The sequence below is a fragment of the Sander vitreus genome, chromosome 12 (genome assembly GCF_031162955.1).
Source record: "Sander vitreus isolate 19-12246 chromosome 12, sanVit1, whole genome shotgun sequence".
NCBI lineage: Eukaryota > Metazoa > Chordata > Actinopteri > Perciformes > Percidae > Sander > Sander vitreus.
The window spans coordinates 1,940,852-1,968,494 of record NC_135866.1 but is presented as its reverse complement, the minus strand read 5'-3'; the positions used below and the strand labels follow the sequence as shown (position 1 = coordinate 1,968,494).

At 39.6% G+C, this 27,643-nt stretch overlaps 1 protein-coding gene across 2 annotated transcripts in view; it reads right to left on the bottom strand.

The window, feature by feature from the left end:
- The window catches only part of LOC144526208 (neuropilin-1a-like), a 101,032-nt gene that overhangs the window by 24,123 nt on the left and 49,266 nt on the right, over window positions 1–27,643 (bottom strand). For both annotated transcript variants that reach the window (XM_078263506.1, XM_078263505.1), the window contains exons 6-10: window positions 23,598–23,764; window positions 11,367–11,522; window positions 6,106–6,250; window positions 2,999–3,174; window positions 2,363–2,518 (exon numbers count right to left, since the gene is read on the bottom strand). In XM_078263506.1, coding sequence (XP_078119632.1) covers window positions 2,363–2,518; window positions 2,999–3,174; window positions 6,106–6,250; window positions 11,367–11,522; window positions 23,598–23,764 — 800 coding nt within the window. The remainder of the gene's footprint in view (window positions 1–2,362; window positions 2,519–2,998; window positions 3,175–6,105; window positions 6,251–11,366; window positions 11,523–23,597; window positions 23,765–27,643) is intronic.

Below are 27,643 nucleotides of genomic sequence, written 5' to 3'. Positions count from 1 at the left end.
CGCCAAGAAGAGGTTAGAGACTGAGACGGACTGTTGGGGTCTAATCTTTTTTCAAATCAAACAGTAGAAGAGCAGTACTGCATTGTGTCCTTCACATTTTCTGCTGATGTTCCATTACTACTCATTCTAACCACACACGTCTTCTGTTTATTCTGAAAAACCTCAACCGCTGTAAGATGGCCCTTCACGTCTACATATAAAGGTAGTGAAAAGGTTTCAGATGAGTTATTAAAGAAAGAAAAAAACTAACCTTATTTAAAATCATGTTTAGTTTTCTTTTATAGAAACCTGATAATTTTAATATAATTAATACTACAAAAAACACTGCTTAAAGTGCCTTATCGTACATTTGCCTTTTATTGCTCTTGTATAGTTTCCATTTTCACTTTTACTCTTATTTTAGTTGTATATACCTCTTATTATAATAAATATATTTTTTACATCCCTATTTATCTGTACTCATTTCTGTCTTGGGCTTCTGCAACACCCGAATTTCGCCTCTGGGGATCAATAAAAGCTTATCTTATCGTATACCTTTGATTGATGGTCTGATAGATTTTCTTTCCACCTGAAAAACACACAGAGGAGGTGAATGGACTTTTTTAGTCCTTAGTAGTGCCTGCAGTCTTCCTCTCAGACTGCATACAGCCCTAGCAACCTCCAACAATATGAGAGGGCAACCTCTATGAAGCTGTTTTACTTACTTTGAGTAAAACACAATCGTTGGTTAGACGTAACGGTTAGACTACCACGTTTCTGGGATGCCTTCGGGTGCAGCAAAGCAGAAAAAAAGAAAATGAAAAAGAAGAAAGAAAACGACAAAGAGAGGCTTTACACAACTTTCTTTCAGCCCCTTCAAATGAGCCTAAAAACGATTCATTAAAATAAAAAAATAAGCATGATAATCATGTGGCAGTTAAAAGTAATCTTGTTCATTCACCAAATAACAAAGTATCCATTTGGAGGGGGGCCCGAAAAATGCAGCATGCCTCATGTAATCTTTCCATTTAATCCGGCTCTCTCTACACATAATATGATTTGCTTCTACAACAACTCAATTTCCCCTTGAAAGCTTTCCTTATTGTCAAGGTTTTGTTGAGTGCGTCATACAGAGGCATCCAACAAACAGCAGACAGAGTTCATATGAACAGCAGTCTATAATTTGTGTGCCAAACATTTCGTTCCAGTAGCGGTGTTGCGGCCCGTCGAGCGTCTGTCTGATGGCTTCCAGGGAATTACAGATTACAGTAACAGGAGGTTTTACTTCATGTCAACAACATTTTATCTGTCGGCAGAAAAGGCAGTCGGATAAATCAGTCGGGTCCCCGAGGTCCAAAAAGTGCCTCAGAACACACCGAAGAGACGCAAAACGTAATACGTCTCCATAGCAGCAGGCGGCGCTGCTCTGTATTGTTTCCATTAACAGTCCGATTGTTTCCCAGAAAATGAAAACTACTATTAAACTACTAAACTAAAAAAAACTATTTTTTCTCCGGAAATTCACAGTCAGACTGTCATGGCGGCTTGTTCAGAATACAATCTCATATTGTACTGTACATTTCAGATTGACAAAGGTCCGTTTAAAAGATTTCCGTCAGATTTTGAGCGTCTCATCCGCTTGCCATTTCCGGGCGAGTCCCGACTGTCCTGTCTCCCGACTGAACATGTCGGGTCTGCCAAAATGAAGGCCGACGGACGATGGCACGGGACACACCGAACAGACTCGAGTCACCGACCTCGCCAGACGGTCCGACGGCTGATTATTGGCTTGGTGTGTCTCCTCTATTAATCTGTGTATTTGCCCATACTGCCATATGATGCTAGTAGCATACTGTGATACGGTCATATTATTTTTTGATTGCTGTAGTATGGCAGAGGTTAAGAGAGCAATTTTGTTGTGGGTTTGGAAAGGTATGGAGGGGGTTGTTCAAAATTGTAGGTGCAATGAAAAATTTATAAAAAACATTGTAAAAAAGAAAAGAAAAAGAAGCTGTTAGGGATAAATGAAGCAATTCTTTTTGACATTGGTGCTGTTGCACCAATTCTAAAAGTGCCACTTACAGTATATGATTGGGTTCCATATATCATATACTGTCAAATACACAATCACAAAGCCTGACAAACTTATGGCTGATACAACAACTTTCAGAGCAGCACAGTAACATGTGTCAGAACTGTGTTGGTAGTTGATCTGATAAAGGGTCAACACTGACTTGGCAACCCTTCCCTTGACCAGGGTTAAATGTGAGTCAGATACTACCTAGTAAAAACTAACATCCTTAAAAGTAAGACATCTCTAATGGATGGGCATTTAAACATGTGATATGTACATGACACACATGTACATGCACATCAGACCAACCTTGGGCTTGGTGGTGTTGTCCTCCTTAACAATGGTCCACTCGTCTCCGTCCAGGCTGTGTCCCACCCTGAACCTCTTCATGAAGACATTCCTGTCACGGTGTTTCCCTCCCTGGATCACCACGCCACTCACCATCTTGTCCTGGCCCAGATCCACCTGCCAGGGAGGACGAGGAAGGGAAACAATGCTTGGTTTGACTAAATGACGAGCGGACTTAACGGACTAACAGACAGACAGGCAACCTGACTCTCACTTGTAAAGTTCCGAACGAACCTAATATTGATAACGTTTCATTTATGGGATTTGTGAGGACTATGGTTAACTGCTTCTCAGATCTCTGCAGGGTAAATCCAGACAGCTAGCTAGACTATCTGTCCAATCGGAGTTTTCTCTCGCACGACTAAAACTACTTTTGAATGTACACATGTTCCACCAAAACAAGTTCCTTCCAGAGGCTGTTTTGCAGCGACACCGTCATTGAGTCCACCGCCCAAGACGATTGTGATTGGTTTAAAGAAATGGCAATAAACGCGAGCACGTTTTTCTCCCATCCCGGAATGCTGTGTGGACTAGCCAGACCTTCCTTCGTAGCGCTGTGGAGGAAGGTCTGCAATGCAAGACTAGTATGAACCCCACCTGTAGCCACTCGTTTCTGAAGGGCTGCTTGGTTTGCTGCCCGGTCCAGCCCGATCTCCCCGTCAACAAGCGGGCGTTTTCAGCCACCCAGCCCCGGTCGGCGTACGACGAAGCGCTGATCTGAGCGTCTGAGATCTGGCCTGACACCATCCCCAGCATCCCTGAACAGGGGTAGTCTGGAGAGAGAGAGAGAGAGAGAGAGAGAGAGAGAGAGAGAGAGAGAGAGAGGGCAGTGGTGGGTTAGAAACTTTTAAAAGGCGTACAGTATGATAAGAAAAGCTACTCCCATCCTTATCATGCTTTAGTCAGCAGTTTTAGTCAATGCCCTCTGGCCCCCTCTGCAGTGTTTAAACTCAAGAGTAAAAACACCAGAGACTCATTTATCATATCTGGGAGCATGCTTGAACATGGAATAATGTAGGGTTTTGTGCATATAAATATGTATGAGGTAGAGCTAGGCGATATGGAACAAATCAAATATCACGATATTTTTGAACAAATACATTGATGTCGATAACGTAGTGTTGACTATTGGTGCTTTCACAAAATTACACAATGAGAGTTTTGATAAATAATCACCAATAATGTGGATACAAACAATAAAACAGCTAGTTAGTCTGGTACATCACATGCAGCCTGTCAAACCAGGAAAAGACAACACTTGTGTCATATCTCCATATCTCGATATTACAATATCCAAAATTTAAGACGATATCCAGCCTCATATATCGATGTTGATATAATATCGATATATTGCCCAGTCTTAGTATGAAGACTGATTTCATTTTGCATTGTTTTGAGGCAGTTACTTTATTGTTAACAACTTGTGTTTTTACCTGTAGCTTTACTGTTACTATTTCCATTCATACCGATAAAACTACGAGCACTGGTACCTTCATAAGGTGTCTGCACACACAGAGGTGTTCACATTTTTTGTGTGCACCAGTTTTATTTCCAATTTCAGTTATACACGTCCGTAATCATTTGCATTGCTTATTTCAGAACATTGATGACTTATTTTTTACTTATTAAGACATTGCAGATGCTCAGAGGCTTCTTGGCGACGTGTCAATGCCCTTCATGAGAAGTCAAAGTTGCCAATGTTCTGAATAAGCCAGTACATAAAGACTCACTCCCTGTCCTGCAGTCTGTATTGGAATGAAATATGTCATTCATTTGCTTGTATGCGGCTGTCATCCAGGCTATTGTTGCACTCCCTTTCATGTGTCACTATTGAATTTTTTGTTGTTGTAAATATGTTTGATTGATTTTTAACAAGGTTTATAACCTATTCCCACCAGACTCTCCCCCACAGGGTTTTCAAGGTGCACAATACTGTACATCCATTAGCAGACCCAGGTGTTCACATGTTTGTCGGCACAGAGTGTATGATTTGTGCTTCGGTATTACTACTTCTCCTACTGTTCCTACTCTTCCAAAGGCTGTGTTCAGACTAACAATTGCTTCTTAATAGAGGGTGTTCAGAGCAAAAACAGCCCTACGTAACAGAAATTCAAAGGGCAACATTGCTACAGGTACAAGTGAGACGATGAGATATGATCCAGGAAGTCCAGTTTGAGTACCAGATGGAGCAGTTTGAAGGCTTATCAAATGCCACAGCACTTAGTGTTAGTTACTGAATAATTGAGAGACATTAGCAGTGCTTTTTGTTTTCTCGGAATGAGAAAAGTTAATTTAACTCTAAAGTATGTGGACACAATGGTCTGGTCACTGCGAGCCAAGTTGAATCCATTATCCACAACAAGCTAGATCTAATATCCGGAACCAAACAGTTGTGGTCTCAGTGTGGTATTAGTATTTGACAAATGCTTCCAGACTTATATCTGGGGCTTAACAACAGCTCCTAAGGACGTTAATTCCTCCACAATGTGAATATACAGCTACTCAGTGTTCATTATGGAAGCCCCCTACAGTACTGTCTGTGTGTGTTCTTGTGTTTCCATGCTTATGAGTACAAAACGTACCCCCAGGGGTAGAAATGAATGGTTTAAATTGTCTTTCCTGTATTTTATTACTTTTTTAAATTGCAGGATTTGGATAAGTTTAGTTTAGGATTACATACAGAAATGGGATGAAATGTTGGTCAAAATGAGGAAGTTTAAGGTTACAGGTTTGGGAGTGAATGATAGTTCAGTACTTGCACACCGCACATGCTTTCCCAGTTGTGTCATTATGTCTCCTGAATCACCTGTCTAGCACTGTTTTCCGATGAGTTAGAGCCGAATATCTACGTTATGGAGCGCACCTACTGAGAGTTGCTTGTAGCACATCAAGGACTGAGGCTCATATAATGTTAGAGGAGGAGTAATGAGGCATGATTTTCCTCTGCTCCTCAGTAATGAATAATGGTGTCCCTCTGCAGGAGTTTGCGCTCGCCATGGAAGCGGTGATTATTTTAAATCAACAGAGAGCAGCAGGAGGTTTTCATTCGCCAGCCAAAAAGATGTTTGATTCACGATGTGCAAAAGTGAGAAAATTGTATGCATCCCAGGGTTAGGAGAGTGCACGTAATGTCTGTAAAAGAACGTTTGTCTTTGTAAAATCGAATAAAACGTTTAAGAAAGTTGGTATTGTAGTTGTGAAAGTAAAGTCCTAGTTTAATATCGTAACTTTGTATTTGCAAAAGTTCCTCGATTGTTAAGAAAGTTAAAATTGTGTACTTTTCACAACATGTATTGTTTAAATTTGGATGTTACATTAAATAATATACATTTGTGGATGGAAAATTGTGAGCTTTAGTCTTGGTTATTGTTTTCTGTTTACCAAAAACTAAGACAAAAAGTGAATTTTCCAAATAGTGAGTGCATGTATCATGTGTGTATTTTGTATGTAGATATGATAATCATCACATTACATGCATTACTGCATATGTGTGTGTTTGATAGATTACATTTAACTTTAATGATCCATGTGGAGAGAGGGAAAGTTAATTAAGAAAGAAAATGCACAACATATGTGAATGAATTGTGATTCCAGTGCTAGAGTTATTGAAAAAACATAAATCAATGCATCAAGAGTTGAAGCTGGGAGCGTAGCTTGGCATCATACGGACTGTGTGAGTGCGTGTGCTGGGAGTGTCGGGTTACCTGACGTTCTGCAGCCGTAGATCTCAAAGCGCATGCAGATGCCTTGCTCCCAGGACATGGGGCGCACACGGATGTAGCGGGCCAGAGTCTGTTTGGGGAAGAAGGAGCGAGCCTCGTCTGTCGGGTTGTGGTTCCCCTGGAAGATCTGAACACAATATTACAGATTAGTGCTTGGGCTACTGCGCTACTTCTTCTGACTGTTGTTACCACAGATGGTTTTTATATTACTACTACTACTACTTTAACTAACACTGCCACTATGAATATTACTACTACTACTTTAACTAACACTGCCACTACGAATATTACTACTACTACTACTTTAACTAACACTGCCACTACGAATATTACTACTACTACTTTAACTAACACTGCCACTACGACTATTACTACTACTACTTTAACTAACACTGCCACTACGAATATTACTACTACTACTTTAACTAACACTGCCACTACGAATATTACTACTACTACTTTAACTAACACTGCCACTATGAATATTACTACTACTACTTTTACTAACACTGCCACTACGAATATTACTACTACTACTACTTTATCTAACATTGCCACTATGAATATTACTAATACTTTAACTAACATAGCCACTATGAATATTACTACTACTACTTTTACTAACACTGCCACTATGAATATTACTACTACTACTTTTACTAACACTGCCACTATGAATATTACTACTACTACTTTAACTAACACTGCCACTATGAATATTACTACTACTACTTTAACTAACACTGCCACTACGAATATTACTACTACTACTTTAACTAACACTGCCACTATGAATATTACTACTACTACTTTTACTAACACTGCCACTACGAATATTACTACTACTACTACTTTATCTAACATTGCCACTATGAATATTACTAATACTTTAACTAACATAGCCACTATGAATATTACTACTACTACTTTTACTAACACTGCCACTATGAATATTACTACTACTACTTTTACTAACACTGCCACTATGAATATTACTACTACTACTTTAACTAACACTGCCACTATGAATATTACTACTACTACTTTTACTAACACTGCCACTACGAATATTACTACTACTACTACTTTATCTAACATTGCCACTATGAATATTATTAATACTTTAACTAACATAGCCACTATGAATATTACTACTACTACTTTTACTAACACTGCCACTATGAATATTACTACTACTACTTTTACTAACACTGCCACTATGAATATTACTACTACTACTTTTACTAACACTGCCACTATGAATATTACTACTACTACTTTTACTAACACTGCCACTACGAATATTACTACTACTACTTTTACTAACACTGCCTGCCACCCCTTGAAGATAAGAAAATACTAGCACTATGAATATTACTACTGCTACTACTTTTACTAACACTAGCACTATGAATATTATCACAACTACTACTTTTACTAACACTGTCTGCCACCCCTGGAAGATCACAAGATTGGAAAATACTACCACTACAAATATTACTACTACTACTTTACCAACATTGCCACTATTACTACTACCGGCCTCTTTATGAATGCACCAACCATCAAGTAAGTGTTACTCACCTGGCAATAAATCTGAATCTGAATCTGATCAAATCCTCACAAGAGAAGCTGGAATTAGTGAATGTTTTCTTAAGAAATGACTTCAACGATGAATGGATTATTATAGTGTATAATATAAGTAGTTCTGATTCTGATTCTACTATCACTAGTACAATTGCTACAATTACCACTACTTACTATCACTGCCATCAGTACTGCTACTACAGTACTTCAACAGCATTGCCACTACTACTACTAGTACTACTACTGCTACTACTGAAGAAAATGCTGCTGCTACCGCTTTTGACAATAGTACTACTTCTATTGGTAGTGAAAACATTGCTGGTACTTGATATTTTACCACTGCTACTGCAAGTCCTGCTGATGCTGAGTCATCTGCTGTGGCAGCTACTGTCTCCACTATCACTACGGCAACAGCAAAAAACCCACTGGCCTTTATATGCTGCTACTACTGTGATTACTCATGCTTCCTCCACTATTAGTATCACATGTGCTACTTCTGTTGCTACTGCTAATACTCCTGTGTTGGAAATGCTTTTTGTATTCAGCTTGCCCATGACTACAGTGTGTCGTAGTACTGCAACACAGCTAATCCAGCTGCAGCCTTTTCATTACTTTCAGCATTGTGTATGACAGTAGCCTTTATTCTATTAAGCAGTGGTGGAATGTAACTAAGTACATTTACTCCAGTACTGTACTTCAGTCCAAATGTTGAGGTACTTGTACTTTACTTGTCTTTTCTTTTCATGCTACTTTCTACTTCTACTCTGCTACAGAACTCGAGAAATATTATACTTTTTACTCTACTACATTCATCTGTTACAGCTTTAGTTACTAGTTACTTTACACATTAAGATTACTGCACACAAAATACATGTAGTTTATAAAATCTGATGTTTTATTCTAAAGTAAACTAGCCAACAATATAACGGCCTATAAGTCCAGCTGACATGATTAGACCATTAAACACACAACTGTTTGGATCCTTTACACTTTCTACAACGGGAGGAGAGTTCTGCATCGAGTACTTTTACTTTTAATACTTTAACTACATTTTCCTGATGATACTTACATACTTTTACTTAAGTAACATTTTCAATGCAGGACATTTACTTGCAACAGAGTATTTTTACAGTTATGTATTAGTACTTTTACTTCAGTAAAGGATCTGAATACTTCTTCCAACGCTGGTATTAAGGTAGCTCAAATCTATACTGCTATTCAAAAAGCCTTAAACACTGCACAAATAGACAGATAACGTGTATAATAATCAGCTGACTGTAGATAAACTCTTGGGTTGAGCAGAATGTGGTTTGACCCCGACTTGTGACTTAAGACTCTTGACTTTTAACTTTCATTTGAAATAACTGGCAAGCTGCTGTGCTCTAACAGAACAAAAACCGAAGTGAAACTGGCTGTTCAACGTGAGGCATTGAAGCAACCTGGATAACTCTTCAGAAAAGAAATGAGAAAACGTTTTAAGGCTCTGACACACCAACCCGACAACCGACGGTCGGCAGAAAAGGCAGTCGGACTGATCAGTCTCCCCGAGTTGGTCAAAGTGCCAAACACACCAAAGCGACGCCGACTTGAGCATACGTTCTGCGCAAGACGTAATACGTCTCCATAATAGCATGCGGCACTAATCTGTATTGTTGCCCAAAAAATTCAAACCGGCAGCTGATTGGACAAACGTGTCACGTGGGTCTGGCTTCTCCCAAATTTCAAAGCCAGACCATAATGGCGGCTCATTCGGATCTCGTATTTTACGAAAGTAGTTCACCGAAACGTGTTTCTGAAAACATTTTAAGAGAGAAATAGGCCGTGCAGTTGCTGAATCTGTCTTCATTTCAGATCGAAAAAGGTCAGTTTAAAAGATTTTCGTCAGATTTTGAGAGGCGTTCGTCACGCTCATCCCGCTCGTCATTTCCGGTAATTGGTCCTTGAGTCCGACTGCCCACCCACCGATTCAACAAGTCAAATCGGCCAAAATGAAGGCCGACGTCTCCTCCGACTGACGACGGCACGGAACACACCGAATAGACTCGAGTCACCGACCTCGCCAGACTGTCAGACAGCCGATTATCGGGTTGGTGTGTCAGCGCCTTTACCGCCACAATACCAACACTTATGTGTAATTTCCCTTGGTGAAAGGTGCATACATAAACAAACAAACATATTCAACATTAATATGAAATAAACAATAAATACAGGAAAACAAAATAAAACAAAATAACTTGCAAAGAAAAGAAAAAATGGGTTGAGTGCAGGATTTGCAATGGCTGGATTTAACAGGAGTTGAGAGTTTGACATGCTGCTGGTTTGTTTGTACTTGTACCACGTCTATCAACATGTCCTGTAATGAGAAACTCTGGAAGCTATCAATTTATCTCCGCACCAGTGTCACTGAGACGACTTCCAGACCAGTGTTCCTCCACAGAAATGCATTCTGATTTTGATGAGACTTACAGCGCACTCATTTCAGTCAAGGCTCAGATTAGGGATGCTGCCAAATGCTGTCAGCCCTGGAAAACACTGATTCAGCCATCCTCACAGAGTCACTCATTACTGGGGGAATGTAACTAAGTACATTTACAATGATTAGACCATTTAACACACAACTGTTTCTAAAATGTGAGGATTTTTCTGCATTCAGTACTTTTACTTTGAATACTTTAAAGGTCCTATGACATGCTGCTTTTTGGATGCCTTTAAATAGGCCTTAGTGGTCCCCTAATACTGTATCTGAAGTCTCTTTTATATAGACCTTAGTGGTCCCCTAATACTGTATCTGAAGTCTCTTTTATATAGACCTTAGTGGTCCCCTAATACTGTATCTGAAGTCTCTTTTATATAGACCTTAGTGGTCCCCTAATACTGTATCTGAAGTCTCTTTCCCAAAATTCAGCTTTGGTGCAGATTTACAGCCACTAGAGCCAGTCCCACAATGAGCTTTCCTTAGGATGTGCCATTTCTGTGTCTGTAGCTTTAAATGCTATTGAGGAGGAGAGAGGGGGGGGCAAGGTGGAGGGTGGGGGTGTGGCCTTGACCAACTGCCATGCTTTGCTCATTTGAAAGCCATGATGTCTCTCTCTTTCTCATGGGTGGGCCAAATTCTCTGGGCGGGCAAAGCAGAGAAAGGGGAGGTAACCTTGCTCCTTATGATGTCATAAAGGGAAGATTCCAGACATTGGTTTACACCTATCGCCATTTCTAGCTACTGGGGGACCATAGGCAGGCTGGGGGAACTCATATTAATGTTAAAAAAAAGAAATGTTCATGCCATGGGACCTTTAAGTACATTTTTATGGGGTGACCTCTGGCTCATCCAGTAGCGTGTGCGCCCCATGTAGGCTAAGTCCTTGGCAGTGGCCCGCGTTCGAATCCAACCCGCGGCCCTTTCCCTCATGTCGTCCCCCCTCTGTGACCCCTTTCCTGTCTTCAAGCTGTCCTATCAATTAAAGGCCATAAAAGCCTCAAATAAATCATCTTTAAGTACAATTTCCTGATGATGCTTTTATACCTTAACTTAAGAAACATTTTCAATGCAGGACTTCTACATGTAACAGAGTATTTTTTCCAGAGTATTTTTTTACAGTATTAGTACTTTGACTTAAGTAAAGGATGTGAATACATCTCCCACCACTGCTCATCCTTACCTTCTGCTTGGAGCCCTCCTTCATGGTGACCCAGTCCTCTCCGTTGGAGCTCAGGTCCACTTTGTAGGAGCGGACGTAGTAGTGCTTCTTGGTCTCTTTGGAGATCGCTCCCTGCGTCCCGATAGCTGTGACGAATCGCAGAAATCCCAAGTCCACCTGGAAACACAGGAAATATAATTCAGACAGGATTAAAGGCGAGGTTCGGACCTTCTGGTTCAGCTGTAACACCTGAACACAATATGTTACAAATAAGAGTGTGTGAGAAGTAGTTAGCGAGCAAGAAAAGAAGCCTTAACTAAAGTAAGCTAAAAGTTATGTATAAATGGTTGAAATACAAAGCTAAATAGTCGAAATATAGAGGTTAAAGTTATGTATAAACAACCAACCTTTGCCACTGACAAGTGGTAGCAAACTGTTGGCCAAACTGACTAAAACACTGACATCCACTTTTATATAAGTAATAGTGTTGAATAAAATCAAGTTTGACATTTTTTGGAATGCATGTATAAGAAAGTTGGGAACCACTGGCCTCCAGGTAAAAGAAGTAGATTTGTGATCCACAAATCCAGTTGGAGACCGCAAATGAGAAATGAGAAATGAAGAAGAAAAAAGGTCTCAAGTTTTTTACAAACAAAATATAATATGAAAGTTTAATGAATTGCTTAGTCCCAGCTTCTACATAAAGAGCCAAAGCATATTATTTTTTTTACAGTAAAATACAACACTGGCTTGCACCATGTTTCACTTTAAGCACATGGGAAACAAGAGGCTCAGGTCTCATTAATTATACCGTGATCCGTCCATAAGCAGACAGTGAAAAATCAGAGCAGGACGCTGGAGAGAAAGGCAGCACCGCTTGTTAAGACAACTGCCTCCCTGACACAAAACAAAGAGCTTTACAGGAACATTATGCAGTCATATACTCCACAACTAAACTGCTTACAAGAGTTGTAAGTCATGAGTACTCTCCTTAATCATGTTCTCTTCCAAAATATCTCTATGGTGAGAAACACCAGTCCTCTCGATGTAAAATTGATAGTAAAAAGAGAGAAAACATTTCTTAAGTGATTCCTTTTGGCTTTTTATTGACATTTTATTATCAACAAAACTCCCTTTTCCCAGAAATGGATGGAGCGTGACATTTGATTTAGGTCATGTGTTTAATTCAGGCCTGTTGAATCAGAGATGCACTGAGGTTTGAGCCTCAGGCTGCTGATCCACAAGGATGTCCAGAAGAGTCTGTGTGTGTGTGTGTGTGTGTGTGTGTGTGTGAGTGTGTGAGTGAGAGTGAGAGAGAGAGAGAGAGAGAGAGAGAGAGAGAGAGAGAGAGAGAGAGAGAATGAGTGAGTGTGTGGAAACCAGCTCAGGATCAATTTTATGGTTGTCCACCAGCATCACTAATGACTATTGTGTGACCTGTGGTGTGTGTGTGTGTGTGTGTGTGTGTGTAAGAGGTTGTGTCGGACCAACAGCAGACTTTGTAAGAGTAAATAAGGACTAAATATATAACAGCTGGATTAAAAAAAAAAAAAAACAGAACTATTGTGAGTTTAGTTTAGGTGAACGTATGGTACACTGTTTCACCCTAGTTTATACTCCAGAACATGAAAAGAGTCAGCTCAATAAAACTAAATATACAAGTTTTACTGAGCTCTAAAGTAGAGTAGTGCAGAGAGGTCCAGGTTAGCCTATCTTAGCACAAAGACTGCAAGCAGGGGGAAACTGCTAGCCTGTAACTGTGGATAAACCCCCTGTAATTCTTGAATTTAATAGCGGCTATCTCGCTAACTTGATAAGGGGTCATCCCTATGTTCCCAGGGTCCAATGTCCCCAGGGTCCAATGTTCCAGGGTCCAATGTTCCAGGGTCCAATGTTCCAAGAGTCCAATGTTCCAAGAGTCCAATGTCCCTAGAGTCCAGTGTTCCAAGGGTCCAATGTTCCCAGGGTCCAATGTTCCAAGAGTCTATTGTTCCAAGGGTCCAATGTTCCAAGGGTCCAATGTTCCAAGGGTCCAATGTTCCAAGAGTCCAATGTCCCTAGAGTCCAGTGTTCCAAGGGTCCAATGTTCCAAGGGTCAAATGTTCCAAGAGTCCAATGTTCCCAGGGTCCAATGTTCCAAGGGTCCAATGTTCCAAGGGTCCAATGTTCCAAGGGTCCAATGTTCCAAGAGTCCAATGTCCCTAGAGTCCAATGTTCCAAGGGTCCAATGTTCCGAGGGTCCAATGTTCTAGGGTCCAATGTTTCAGGGTCCTATGTTCCCAAAGTCCAATGTTCCGAAGGGTCCAAAGGTCTTGATATAAACTAACATTGGAAGAGACTGGTAAGGGCTATCTTCGCAGTTAAAATAGCAAACAAATGAAAGGAGATGGACGTTTCTTCTTTCATTTGTTGTAAAACTCTGTTAATCCAGTGTGGAGATATCAATGTCGAAAGAAAAGTAAAAATAAAAACGTCCTCGTTCGCACATTTGAGTAGGCTATAAGCTTGATAAAACATGTAACCATAAAAAGACAAGCAGTTTTTTTCCTGCTTCCAGTCTTTGAGCTAAGCTAATCTTAACGCGTCCTAGATCTCTGTACTGACAGAGATGGATCAGTTATCACCCTCTTATGTGACTTTGTAGGATAACAAACAGCAAGCATATTTCCCAAAATGTCAGAGGGTAAGGTCAATATGTTGATTATATGTTGATAGATTATGAATTCTCAGGAATATCTCCTCTTATGATAAAGTGCTGCTGCAAACTTTATTCAACCTCCACCTTCCATTTGTTAGTTTCTTTTTCTCTCTCACAAATATATTTTTAATTCTCAAAAACTCTACAGACCCCGGTGGTTTTTCTGCTTAAACAAGGCGATTAACTGTCACATGTTAAAATAGCCAACATCTCTCTGGTGGCTGAAAGGAATTTACTGTATGACTCGACTGACTAAACACATTGTCTTGTGATTGAGGTAAAATGATTTGCCAGACTTCCTAAAAATAGAGAGAATTCCACCGTATAAAACGTCCATCCAAGTGTTTTAATCTAGTTTTTCGCTTTAAATCAAATTGCGGTGTAACTTAAAAAAAATAAACTACTGTAATCATCCTTATTTCACCAGCAGTTCAAAGAAATTGTTAAAATAAGTTACTCCAAGTGAAATCACAGCGACATGACCGCATCTCGTGGTCATAGTTTCCCCAGTTTCCTCACGAAATTATGATCCAAGGGCTAAATAACCGATAAAAAAAGTCTTGTTCAGATGGCCGAGGCACTTTTATCTCACTGCAGCAAAGAAGCGTCCAGAAACATGACGATGAAAGATTACTAAAACGATAGTTATCATCAAAGAGAGTGCTAGTGATAACAGAAAGCTTCCAGCGGTCTTTTTTAAATCAGTGACTCACATACATACCCGTCCACAAATCTTACATCTTAAATTAGGACTACTTCAGCAGATCAGAATGGAGCTCCATTATCACATTAAGTTCCTCCAAACTGCATTAAGGCATGAACGGGAATCCATTTATTTCCATAACTGTGTATTTAATGAGGTGACCCTCCATTTCATTCCACTTTAACTAAACAAAATTGCTTGTTTGTTGAGTTTGGAAATTATCACTTGCATATAAAAATACACAGCACTTCAGTATGTGGGCTGCCTGTGATATATGGTGTGTAATTATACAACCATAGAGACGTTACCATGTGATACTGTACATGGGAAGGGACCCGAGGCCATTATTTAACTTCTCCCACTGCTGCTTTTTCAGGAGAAGAACAAGAAGAAAATAGCTTCCCGTGGGTTTGTGTGGGCTCTGTGACTGACAGCAAGACCCCTGGGAAACGTTGTTTTGTGGGATTGCTCGCCGGCGTTCCCAGCTGCCTTCTGATCTACATTCCCATGAGATGTGTCATGCGAACGCAACACGCACTGTATGTAACAGAGACAGTGTGTATAGTAGGTGTTGTTGTGAAATGTAACAAACATGGGACTCGATCATTTCTGTTGGTCATTATAGTATCAAGAGTTGAGTTTAGAAATGCAGTGGCTTCCAGTCATCTTAGCTTGTGACCCTTTATTAAAATGAAGCAATGCATCACAGGTCCTCTGTGGGGACATGAGCTGTTCAAGAGTATTGCTATCTTAGATTGGTTAATGCTTGAGGCTATTTAGCGGCATCAAGAGGTGAAAGTATCCCAAGAAAAAAGAGAAAGGTCACACTTTCCTATATTCCCTTTTATTGTGCTTCCTCTGTCACTGATGATTGGCAGTATGAATGTGGGTGTATAGGCTATGTTTCGGTGGACAGTAGAAACTGAATTGCCCTTCGAGGATAAATAAAGCTATCTGTATCTGTATCTACGTAATTGTACAAACAGTCAGGCGTTGTGCACAGACAATGTTCAACACGATCTGTCTGAAAAGTGAAAAAAACAAACAAGCAGACAATGTTTCAGAGTTTGAATAAAGAGCTGGTGATGTTTCCCCAGTTTAAAAAGGGACAGCCTCAGCTCTTACAGTCGTCCCCGGGCCTGTAGCGGCCGTGCAAAGCTCCATTCTCCAGACTTCCTCTATCAAATGACTACGGCTAATTGCTCTTCCATCTTCTAATTACTCAACACTTGGCAGTGCCTACATTAATTCCAGAGAAAATAGTCACACTTAGAGCTTCTTAATGAAGGGAACAAAATGCAGGAAAGGGGGACATAATTCACTCAAGTATGGCTAAATGAGACCGAACAAAGAAATGCTGCTATTTCCTGCCAAAACAGGATACTGCTTTAGCAGTGATAGTAAAAGAAGGAGCCCCACTTACTCAAGTCTCATCTGAGGTTTCAGTGTTTACTTAAGAAAGTGCTGCAGTTTGGGGATGCAGGGTATTTCATGGGGAAAGAAAAAGTTTTCACTACTTTCTTATAAAAACTGCATGACTGACAATGTTTTGATGTGTTTTAATTAGCCTTGGAATCACACTCGATTGACATTTTGTTCTATTTCATACATTCAACATTACTCTGTGTTCATGTTAGCCAGTGTTGCAATGTAACAAAGTACATTTGTTACTCCACTACTTTTCCTAAATAAAATGTATACTTTTACTTCACTGCATTTTCCCTCAGCATCTTCGTTACCCGTTACTTACTACTTAGTGAAAGATTCTTCCTCACAAAAAAAATTGTTTTAGTTTTCTTTGTTGATGTCATGACTCTGAATATGATGATTACGAAGGTTTGGAAACCCTGAATATTATGCTTTACTGTAAGGAAGCCACAATAAAGTTCATGATCAAAGTTTTTCTTTACTTTTACTTCAAAAAATGAAGGACATTTAATATCAGAAAATTACTTTTGATACTACAGTAAATATCAGATACTCAGGTCAGTATTGCTTTCAAGTACTTTATACAAGACTGATGTTAGCTGACTTTGTGTTGAGAAGAAGGGGTTGTTTTGTCGTTTTGCCCTAACCAATAATCCAGCCAACATCATTTTCAGTTGACACGGATTTTAGGTGCAATGAATGTGATAAAGAAATGTGTAGATTTCAATTGAGAAGTATTATTTCTGTTAGTTGATTTACAACAAGTTTTACTTGTATTTGTGTTGGTCTTTTCCACATTTGTCACCATTTTTCTGTTGCTATATATTTTATGGATTGATGAACGTAACTGTTTAGGAAGAGGACATCCCCGTTCTTAATCCCACACACTATGCCCACTGATTGGTCAATTGTTTCTCCAACCAGGGGAAACATAGCCTACAAATCTAGACCCCCCTAGCGGCAGCAAATGTAATTTGCAGCCAGGGTCGTCTAGCAACTCGCCGTTGGCTTGCGAGCTGGAAAAACCAAACTCTAGTCAAGCCAATCACATCGTGTATAGAGTCGGTAGGCGGGCTTAACATAATGACGGCAGAGTTGCGACGGTTCCGCGTGAATTCCCTGCTATCTGAAAACAAAGGAAATGGCTGCTGCTTTGGCCGTGACTCTGGAAGACTTGGAGTTCAGCTTTTCTTTGAGAAAAGAACAAAGAACGGCCCTGAAGTCATTCTTAAAAAAGGAAGATGTGTTCAGAGTTTTGCCGACCGGATACGGCAAAAAGTTTAATCTATCAACTAGCTCTGCTACCTTCTTCGTTGCTCTGGTTGGTTGTAGCTCTATCCTATTGCGTGCAGAGGGAATTTGACAGACAACCGTTTATCCCGCCCCTCGGATTGAGCCCTGCCAATGGTGAGTTCCCAGACCCATCATGATGTGGGTCTGGCTTGTCAGGCTAGGGGAAACAGCCATCACTGGGCACAATAGCAGACCTACTAGAATCAGGGATCATGTTTAGTGACATGTATACCTTCAAAACTGACATATTTACATTAATAACAATGTTGGAATTCTTTTTCAAATTTCCGAAATACTTTCTTTTTGCAGCCTTGAGGCTTTTATCCCACCAAAAAAAATGTAACACACTAATTAGACGACCCTATCTCCTAAATGAAAACGGCCAATTAAGGAGGCACAACTTGCTGGAAAAATCACGAAACATTGTTTTTGTTTGGAACTTTTACATGGTTATGTATCTGCTGAGTGGCATATAGAACCACTGGGCCCATAACACCTCATTACATTTGTTAAATGACAGTTTGGCATTGATGAAAGAAACAGCAGGAATTTTGTTCTCATTTCTGAAATTCTTTCATTTAGCAGCCTCGAGGTCTCTTTCCAGAATGAACATCAGACTAATTAGATCTACTTGGTTTTGGGCCTTTATTTGTCTTTGATGAATGACATAACTCTGATTTCATCACTTTTCTGGTCTCTCCAGTCTTCACTTATTGCATTAGAAATTAGATTTATGATTAGCACATGGCAAAGACACTTGACAACAGTATCTTGTACCTTTTACCTCAAACTAGGAAGTTCAGCACTCTGCTCAACTCTACTTCTCTGTCCCTCGTGTTAAGAAAACATTTGGCAAAAGAGTTTTTAAGTTTAAAGCTCCAGCAGATTGGAATCATTTACCTGTTGAATTTAAGATCAATTTCAATATTTGGTATGTTTAAGAATGTCATGTCTTCTCACTTAAAAATGGACTGTCATTGTTATCAATGATCCCGTCATTCCCTATACCTAGTGTTTATATCTAATGTTCATACCCGACTGTAGTTAGTGAGCGACTCACACTACCGTTTATTAATTATTGGCCAGTTTGGCCACCTAGTGGTTGTAAAGTTTTGTTACATCTATGCATGTGTTTTTAGTTTTTTATTTACCTCCCTGTTGCATGTACATTATGTATGTATTTCTATTGCTATATTATTTCTATAATTATTATTTTTTTTTCTTCCTGACACTCCTGTTATGTAATGATTGTGATATATGTTGGGACCCCTTCGAAAACAAGATGATGGTACATTTCAAGGGGTTTATCCTAATAAACAAATTTGAAATATGTCTTTCACCACAGCCACCAACCAAACTCAGACATAGGCCTAACACGTACGTCTTCATGTTCACCAGTCTGATTTGTGTCATTGACATTTCCTGGGTTTGGAAGTTCACCGAGGCATTCCTCCAGAGGTCTGCTCTGGATAGCAAGACCATTTTAATGCTCTCTGGAGGATCTTTTGTCTTTCAGTTTCCCCCCTGCTCCAACTACGACAACAAACCCCCGCTCACACGGGGCCCAAATGTCTTCTCCAGATGCACATCGCTGAGCTCTTCCTGGTGCCGTCAAAGAGATGCTGAAGACAAACGGCAGGGCGTCTATAAATACCTGAAGCCAGGAGGGGAAGGAAGCCTTTCCTGGGCTTACATCATGGTATTCAATTAGACGTCAATTCACTACAACTTGTAAAGACGCACCTACTGGCCAGTTTTGAGCCACATTCGTACGAATGAGGCGTTGAAAGTACACTGTGAAAAAAAAATCCTAATTTTATGGAAAATAGATACAACATTTTACAGTAGTTTTCAGTTTTTTTTTAAATTGTGTACAAAAGTCTGTAAAATTATGGACATTTTAAATTAACAACCCAACTGTTATTTAAAGCATTATGCCAAAATAAATATCTGTAAAATTACAGTGTTTTGCTGCTAAACCTTGAATGAATATGACAGTAAATGTATTGTTATTAACATTTATTTGATTAGGGTGTTTTACATACATTTTACATTTTTTGTTTGGCAGCTGTTGCTACCAGTCATTTAACCGTTTATTTTTCATATTTCTTTACATTTTTTTTTACAGTGTAAGTAATGTTTTTGTATCTGATCAGATCTTTTGAGCATTTTTGCAGACAAACGTTTTATTTGTGTATGTTTAAGAGGAGCCATGTTGCTTGAAACATGTTGATTTGTACTTTTATAATTACCATTAAAGGTTACATTCAAAGCTCATTTTACTACGTACAAGTTTCTCCTGTGATTTTATTGCAAGAGGTATTTTAGCATTTCTTCTTGAACATTACAGTTAATTCCTCTGTCAATCTTTAAAATTATTTTTTATTTTTATTTAACCAGGAAGTCCCTTGAGATTAAAATCTCTTGAGGGAATTTCTCATTTCGAGGGAGACCTGACCAACCATTACAAGGTTACAAAATTATAAAATAGAGCATTTCAAAAACAATTAAGGGACAACCAATACATAATACAAATACAAAATTGAGTTTAGGAAGAGTGAAAAATAGGATTACAGATATATGTGAAAGCTGAATAATGAGCTCACTGTCTGCCACCATCTGCAACTGCCACCGGGTAACCTCACCCCGAAAGAATTATATATAGTAACCTGAAATAGTATCAATAAAATATGAATGCCTTTAAATGAATAATAGAAGTGTTAGCATCGGAGTGGGCGTGCATGCAAGAATTAACAAAGTCATAATTTTCTTTTCAAGTAAGATAAATGGAAAGCCGTAAGCTATGCTGTGTGGAGTTGGCCACGCACCACACTTAATCAAATAAAATGGAAAATTCTCTTCACAAAAACCACCAGTCATAACTCAAACGCCTCACAGAGTCGGGGGGCAAGCAACAGTATGGGTTCTAAGGCTATAAATCACTGTGGCAGGGGGATGGTCTGCTGTTTCTTCAGGAGGGACTGGCCACTGTGCACACACACACACACACACACACACACACACACACACACACACACACACACACACACACACACACACACACACACACACACACACACGACTAGAGCTTCCAGCCTCGGGCGTCAGGAGAGAGAGCGTGGGACTGAGAAGTCGCTGGTGCAAATCTCACAACGGTTGACCTGAATGAGGAGTGTCGTCACTTCCTTTAGTATACAGTCAGTGTGTCCTTATGGACTTGGTAGGTTTTTATTCCAGGGCTTTAAAACAATAAAATCAAGACAATTTGAGAGCTTCTGTACTGTAAATGAATAGAAGGAGCATTTGTTTCAGTGTTAGTACAGTAAGAACACAAAGGTGGACTGGAACATGTCAGGGAGGTGAGGGTATATACCAGTAAGTTTTAAAAAGTGTATTTATAGCATGAAAAAGGGGATGGGATCAAACCAAAGTCCAAAGGTCAACATGTTTGGAGGGATATTTTTGCTTTCCCCATAAGTTGGCAGGGAAATATCACAATGATGCCTATGTAAATCTATGCCTATATCAACATACTGTATAATAGTGAAGATGGTTTTGATATGTGCATTTGTGTTAGAGAAGCCTCATATAGTACATATGATCAAAAAAAATCTGTAAATTCTTATTTCATTTCTAAAAAGGTGTCCTTAAATGTGACATCCCTTGTTTCAAGAAACACTTTTAGAAAACAATTTGTGCCACTAAGTTAAAACAAATAGTGAAACATTCAGAAGGCATCATTGGTAAATTAACTTTAGTAAAATAAACACTACATATTTTAAGTGTACCGACAACCTCTCTCTATAGATGAACCTATTAGCCTCTATGAAAACACAGTGCTTCATATCATTACCTCCCTGAGGGCTCAGCTGTCGGGTCCGGTAGCTAAAAGGAGTCCCCAGACAGACAATAGAGAAACACTACTACTAATCCGGCACCGAGACCGTCCTCATGTCTACTTCCTGTTTTAACCCCCACAGGAAGGAAGTGAGGGTCCGTTCTTACTGCGAGGGGCATTGTGAGTCTTCCTCTATGAGTTCCTGTCCTGCACAATGGGACAGTCTTGGACTCCAGCTGCACCTTATAGGTCTATCTGATGGGGCGATCTCACCTAGAGTTAGTTTTCTTTGGTCCAAAAACCATAATACGAAAAGCCCATGCTTGCTGTTTACAAAGCCCAATTATAAATGAGCCAGAACTCTAAAAGTACCAGACATTTTGGTGAGCTGTCATCCTGTCAGGGCTGATAATTTAAGAGTGATACAAACAAATCAGTTCCTTGTTCCTTTAATTTTAGCCAAACACGATGGACTGCACTCTCAAGAGCGCAGGAAAAAAAGGATTAGAAAAACAGTTCATGTGTGCCAAAGATTTCAAGCTTATCGTGAAGACCATATTTGCTCTCTGTTTTCCCTTACTCAGTTGAAACGCTGAGTCATTGCTGCTTATTCTCATACAAAACAGTATTCTGCTATGCAAAAAAAAAAAAAACTTGGACCTACATAGATGCTCCAAATTGAGTAAAGACCTGAAGCTCACTTTGACATCGTATAAAATGTATTAAGCAATAGAAATGAAAAACACCCAAACAAATCACAGTAACTGCACCCTGCCACTGAAACTAGCTGGAGAGAAAGCCACAGGCTAAAGCTAAATATACTTTTGTTTTTTACCAGTAGCTCTCTCTGTCTCTCTCTAAAAAATATCCATTTTAATGAACTGACATCTTGTTAACTAAGTTTAAAAAAAAACACAACCAAATGATGAAGTAGCTAATTGTAGTCATGAAGCTAAATTAGTTTGGCTAAACGATAACTAGCATAGCTTAGCAGGCTAACTGCCATCTCAGCTTCTGACGCTGTAGAACTCATGCAGTCAGTTGTATTTAATATCACACCATATCTACATTTTTACTGTAGAACTAAACTACCACATACAAAAAACAATAGTGTATGTCTGACTCAATGTTTGAAAAGCAAACGCCATTGTTTCAAACTACAATCTAACAAGAAAAAATGCACTGTATGTGCATATTGAAAGCAAATGATTAGATATTTCACAATTAATATAGTAATAAACCTTACGATAGATAATAGAAATGCATGTTGGGCTTCTCAGTGCAGCTTTAAATTGCATTGTATCCTACATAACAAAATTAGAGAAAGCTCCAGAATTCAAATACAAAGAATGAAATGTGTTTAATTTAAAGGTCCCATATCATGCTCATTTTCAGATTCATACTTGTATTTTGGGTTTCTACTACAACATGTTTACATGCTTTAATGTTAAAAAAACAAACATTATTTTTCTCATACTGCCTGTCTGAAAATACCTGTAGTCACCCTCTGTCTGAAACGCTCCGTTCTAGTCTCTTCAAAAAAAGCACTTTCTACATATATAGGTTGTTGTGACATCACAACTGTACAGAAATCCTGACAGCTCATTTAAAGGCACAGTTTCTGAATCCTGGCTGTGTGCATTTCTCTGTGGATTGAGCGGTTTGATACTTTCACAGTATTTATATAGCACCTCAACCTGCTTTATACTTTAAAATAAAAAAAGACATGGCAATTTCACTTTTTACAATACGGGACCTTTAAATGCAGCTTGAAACAGAAACAGTTTGTTGTGTCCCTGATGTACAGAGGCCAACACGACTTAGAAGCCAACCTGACTTCTTCCTTCTCAAACCTGTACAGCAGTTAGTTTAGCCAACTGAATCCTCAAGCAGTAAAAATATATCAAATGTGTTTATAGCTAGAAACACTGGCCTGCTCTATTTCCACATTCAGTGATTGCAGGCTGCTACGTCAGATTTCACAATGAAGACAAGACATGTCAACTGTGCTGGAGAGGCGAATTTGAATAAATAATGCATGTTGTCGTATTTTCTGCTCCTTTTGTGTCCATATAACGTGCAGAGAAAAAGTGTGACAAATGAGTGAACAATATTCAGACCAGATGTGAGCGAACTCAGGGAACACGGTTTCTCAATGAATGAGTAAACGTACATTTGGAGATCAGACTCTACAATGAAGACCAGTGTGATGTAATTTCAGTCACAAGAAATTCAAGAATCCTCCCCCAAAATGTGATACCTTGACTTCTAACGTAACCAAACATTACTGACCTGAATCCACTCCCTGACGGTGTCATCAGAGGGTGTCCAGCCGTTCTCCTGGTAGTTGAGGCGCGAGCGTTCAGGGGACCAGTTGGAGTTATACTGGGAGGAGGCAGTGATCTGCTCTGAGGAAATTTCCCCCAACTCCATGCCCAGCGGCTCCATACAAGCAAAATCTGCCAAAGAAAGAAAACCTCTATTAACAAGAGTTCAACAAGTCAACGAGTCCTAAATGATATTGAATCACTTTTTGCAGCCATTAGCCTCTGATGTGGTGGTTAAAAGAAGGTATTATCCATTTTACTGTATTTATCATTTTGTGTTGATAGTTACAGAAAACATAACCATTTATTTGAATCAACTGATCTCCCAGATGGGTCTCTGTCATAGCAAATGGCTTCAACCAATTAAAGGGATACTTTGCTTTTAAACCAGCTCTGTGTCATCTTTGTGTGGGCAGTGTGTTTAAAGAATTGCGTCATTTTAGGCCTTTATTTGACAGGACAGCTGAAGACTTGAAAGGGGAGAGAGAGGGGGGAATGACATGCAGCAAAGGGCCGCAGGTCGGCGTAGAATCTGGGACCGCTGCGTCGAGAAGTAAACCTCTACATATGGGCGCCCGCTCTACCAACTGAGCTATCCTGGCGCCCGGCAGTGTGTTTAAATGAATGGTGTTTGGTTTCCCTGTACTGGCGCCATGGAGGGAAGCCAAACACCATTCATCTAAACACACTGCCCACACTGATATGACACAGAGCTCGATTCAAATCAGCAAAATATCTTTACCTATTTAGACGTTATCAAGGAACATAAAACCCAGTTGGATCTAATTCATGACCTTGATCATCTTATCTACTTTGACCATTGTAAAACTAAAATGATGGTCTGTGTGTTTCTTAGATACCAGTGAACATAAAGTATTTGTTCCTAATCACATCGCAGGGTGGCAATCAAGTTTTTATGTCCAAAATATCAACAAATGAGGAGGTAATTATTATTGGATCATAAGGGGAAATGTTTCTCATCAAAATCATACAAACTGCCCCTTGAATAAGAGCTTTAAAAAGTTTATTACACACATCATTAGCTGGATGAACTGAATTTCGGTTACTTGGTAATGGCGGATTCTGAAAGAAACACCTCTAGTCATTAATCTGTGTTAAAAAAAAAGGTTAATTTTGTTGGTTTGAAAAACAAGTGAGCATTGAGTGTCACCCAGACACTGTGAAGTGTCTGTCCCTGCTGGGCAGTAGTAAAGAGTCATTTCAAACAAGCTCCTGTGTATGTGGCACTTTAGAGGCTGTTTGGTGACACTGGCTTTTGTATAATATCCATACATTCACACACTCATTCTACGTGCAGACATGTGAGGCTAAAACCCACATTTAAATTTCAAAAACAACCTGCTGTTTTGCTTCAGGGAAGGCCATGATTGGCTAGTATGAACATATAATACTGTAATACTAATAATATGGATGTAAACAGCTGAAAGTCAGCACTTTATTATTGTTTCAAATCCACTGTGCTCAAATAAAGAGTCAAAATAACAAAACATACAGTATGTCATTGTCAAAATCACTGTTTGCCAATAATCCCATCAAGAGTGACTTGACAGCTAAACTCACAGCTATCCGATGGCTTTTCTCGAACCACTACTCTATCCTGATACTGCAAGTAAGTATAATCTTCATAACCAATTCATCCTGTTCAATCTTCTTTCATGTAGGCCGGGAATTATTTCATCCACAAAATGTCAGAAATGGGGACAAATGGCTATCACAACTTCTCAAAGATAAATTAATGAACAATGATATAAAAAAGAACAAAAGCAGCAAATCTTCACATCAGAGAAGTTGGAAGCAGTGTATGATTTTTGTTTGATAGATGATTTAGGAGGATTAGCCGATTTTCAAATTTGTTGTTAATTCATTGTAGCTCAACCAATCATTTTATCTTCAGCATAATACTTTTTTATGCAGATTCAACTCCAATTCAGCAGATTTCCATTGTTTTACTCTAACTGAAGGATAATGCACTCCTCCGTGGATTCAGAAAATCCCAAATCCTTTGGGTTTTCGAGTGGGTTTTAAAACAACCCTTTGGACAAACATGTCGGTGTCTCTGTGGCTACAGTGTCCACTCTGTAACAGCAGGGGAGCATTGGGAAGGAAGAGGGAGGGGGGAACAAAAGGAAATGTGATTATTTATGTGTGTGTGGGAGGCCTGTCTGGAGACACAAGGTCTACCCGACTGACACAAACACACACACATCATTCCAAGTTTCACAAATAAATTAGGGAGAAAGTTTGCTAGCAACATCACCAAAAGACAGTAGAAGCAGTTTTTTTTGCACTCATCGTCAATTTTGACCATTTTCAGGTCCAAATCATCAAATTCACAGCTTTCCCCAGCAGAGTAGGCCACTCTTGCCAGAAAATGCTGTGAAACTGCTGCAAGACAATGAGAAAGAGAAACACCACTTTATCCCTAAATTCGCTTACTTTTATGTTTTCCTTCTGGCCTCAGTCTCCTATCCAAAAACCTTTCTTTTTTTTACTTTTCTCATTTCAATTCATGAGACAACCATGTCTCCCTCACAGCAGGCATAGGGGACAAACTTCAACCCCATCCCTCCAGCTCTCCAGCCAAAAAGAAAGAAAGATCGTAAAATGACGCCCCCACTGATCGTCCAGCTGATCAAAGGCCCGGCTGGAAGCCATTTCTGAAGGTGATGGCCAGGACTTAGCGAAAGAAAACCGTAAATTCTCCGCAGGATATCAGAGTTGGAGTCCTCAGAGGCGGTTAGCACAGATCCTGCTTGAATGGAAGTTCTTTCTGAGAATCTCAAAAGGATGAACGCACTGAACGCATTGATGTAGACATCAGAGTGAATAGAAGATAACAGGTTGTTCAAAACAGTGGTTCCCAACCTTTTTTGTCAGATGTATCCCTTCATCAAGACCACCCATCATGCTCCAAATGTGCTCAACTGAATGGATTATGAAATGGCTGTTTTTTTTAAACATTATTATAAAGCAATAATGTGATAAAATTGAACCAATATTGGAAAGCCGTTGTTACCACAACAACCCATGCATATAGGCTGGAGATGTCTGGACACACACATCCGATCTGATCACTTGCAAATAACAGTGCAGATTTGTCTTATTTGAGAAAAGAATTGGATTTGTCTGCAGTCTGAATGTAGCCTTAGAGCTACACACACACACACACACACACACACACACACACACACACACACACACACACACACACACACACACACACACACACACAAACACACATGTTTGTTTCACTATCTTTGTGGGGACCCGTCATTGACATAATGCATTCCCTAGCCCCTTACCCTAACCTTAACCATCCCAACTAAATGCCTAACCTTAACCCTTACCCTCACCCTAACCAGAACCTAATTCTAATGCTAATCCTAAAACCAAGTCTTAACCCTCAAACAGCCCTTTAAACTTGTGGGGTCCAGCATTTTGGGCCCCACAAGGCTGTGCAGACCCCACACGTATACTGTATTCCCCGGTTTCCCGGGTATTCCCCCCCCCGGACCCCACAAATATAGTAAAACAAGCACACTCTCTATCTCACACACACACACACACACACACACACACACACACACACACACACACACACACACAGACACACAGTACAGAGATATTTGATGAATACTGTATAGACTACACCCATGTACCCTTGTCATTAACACTCACCATCAACAGCAGATAAAACACACACACACACACACACACACACACACACACACACACACACACACACACACACACACACACACACACACACACACACACACACACACACACACACACACACAATCCTACAACACCCACATTTTCTGCCCAGGGCAAAAACAAACAAGAAAACTGAACAACAGATAATGATGTGACCCCGCTGGTAAAATGTCTACGTGCATGTGTGATTCAGAAACAATTTCCAGCTCAGTGCATTCTGTTGCGATTGAAGGAGGTGGTATCAAATACGTATAACATGCAAATAAGATCTTT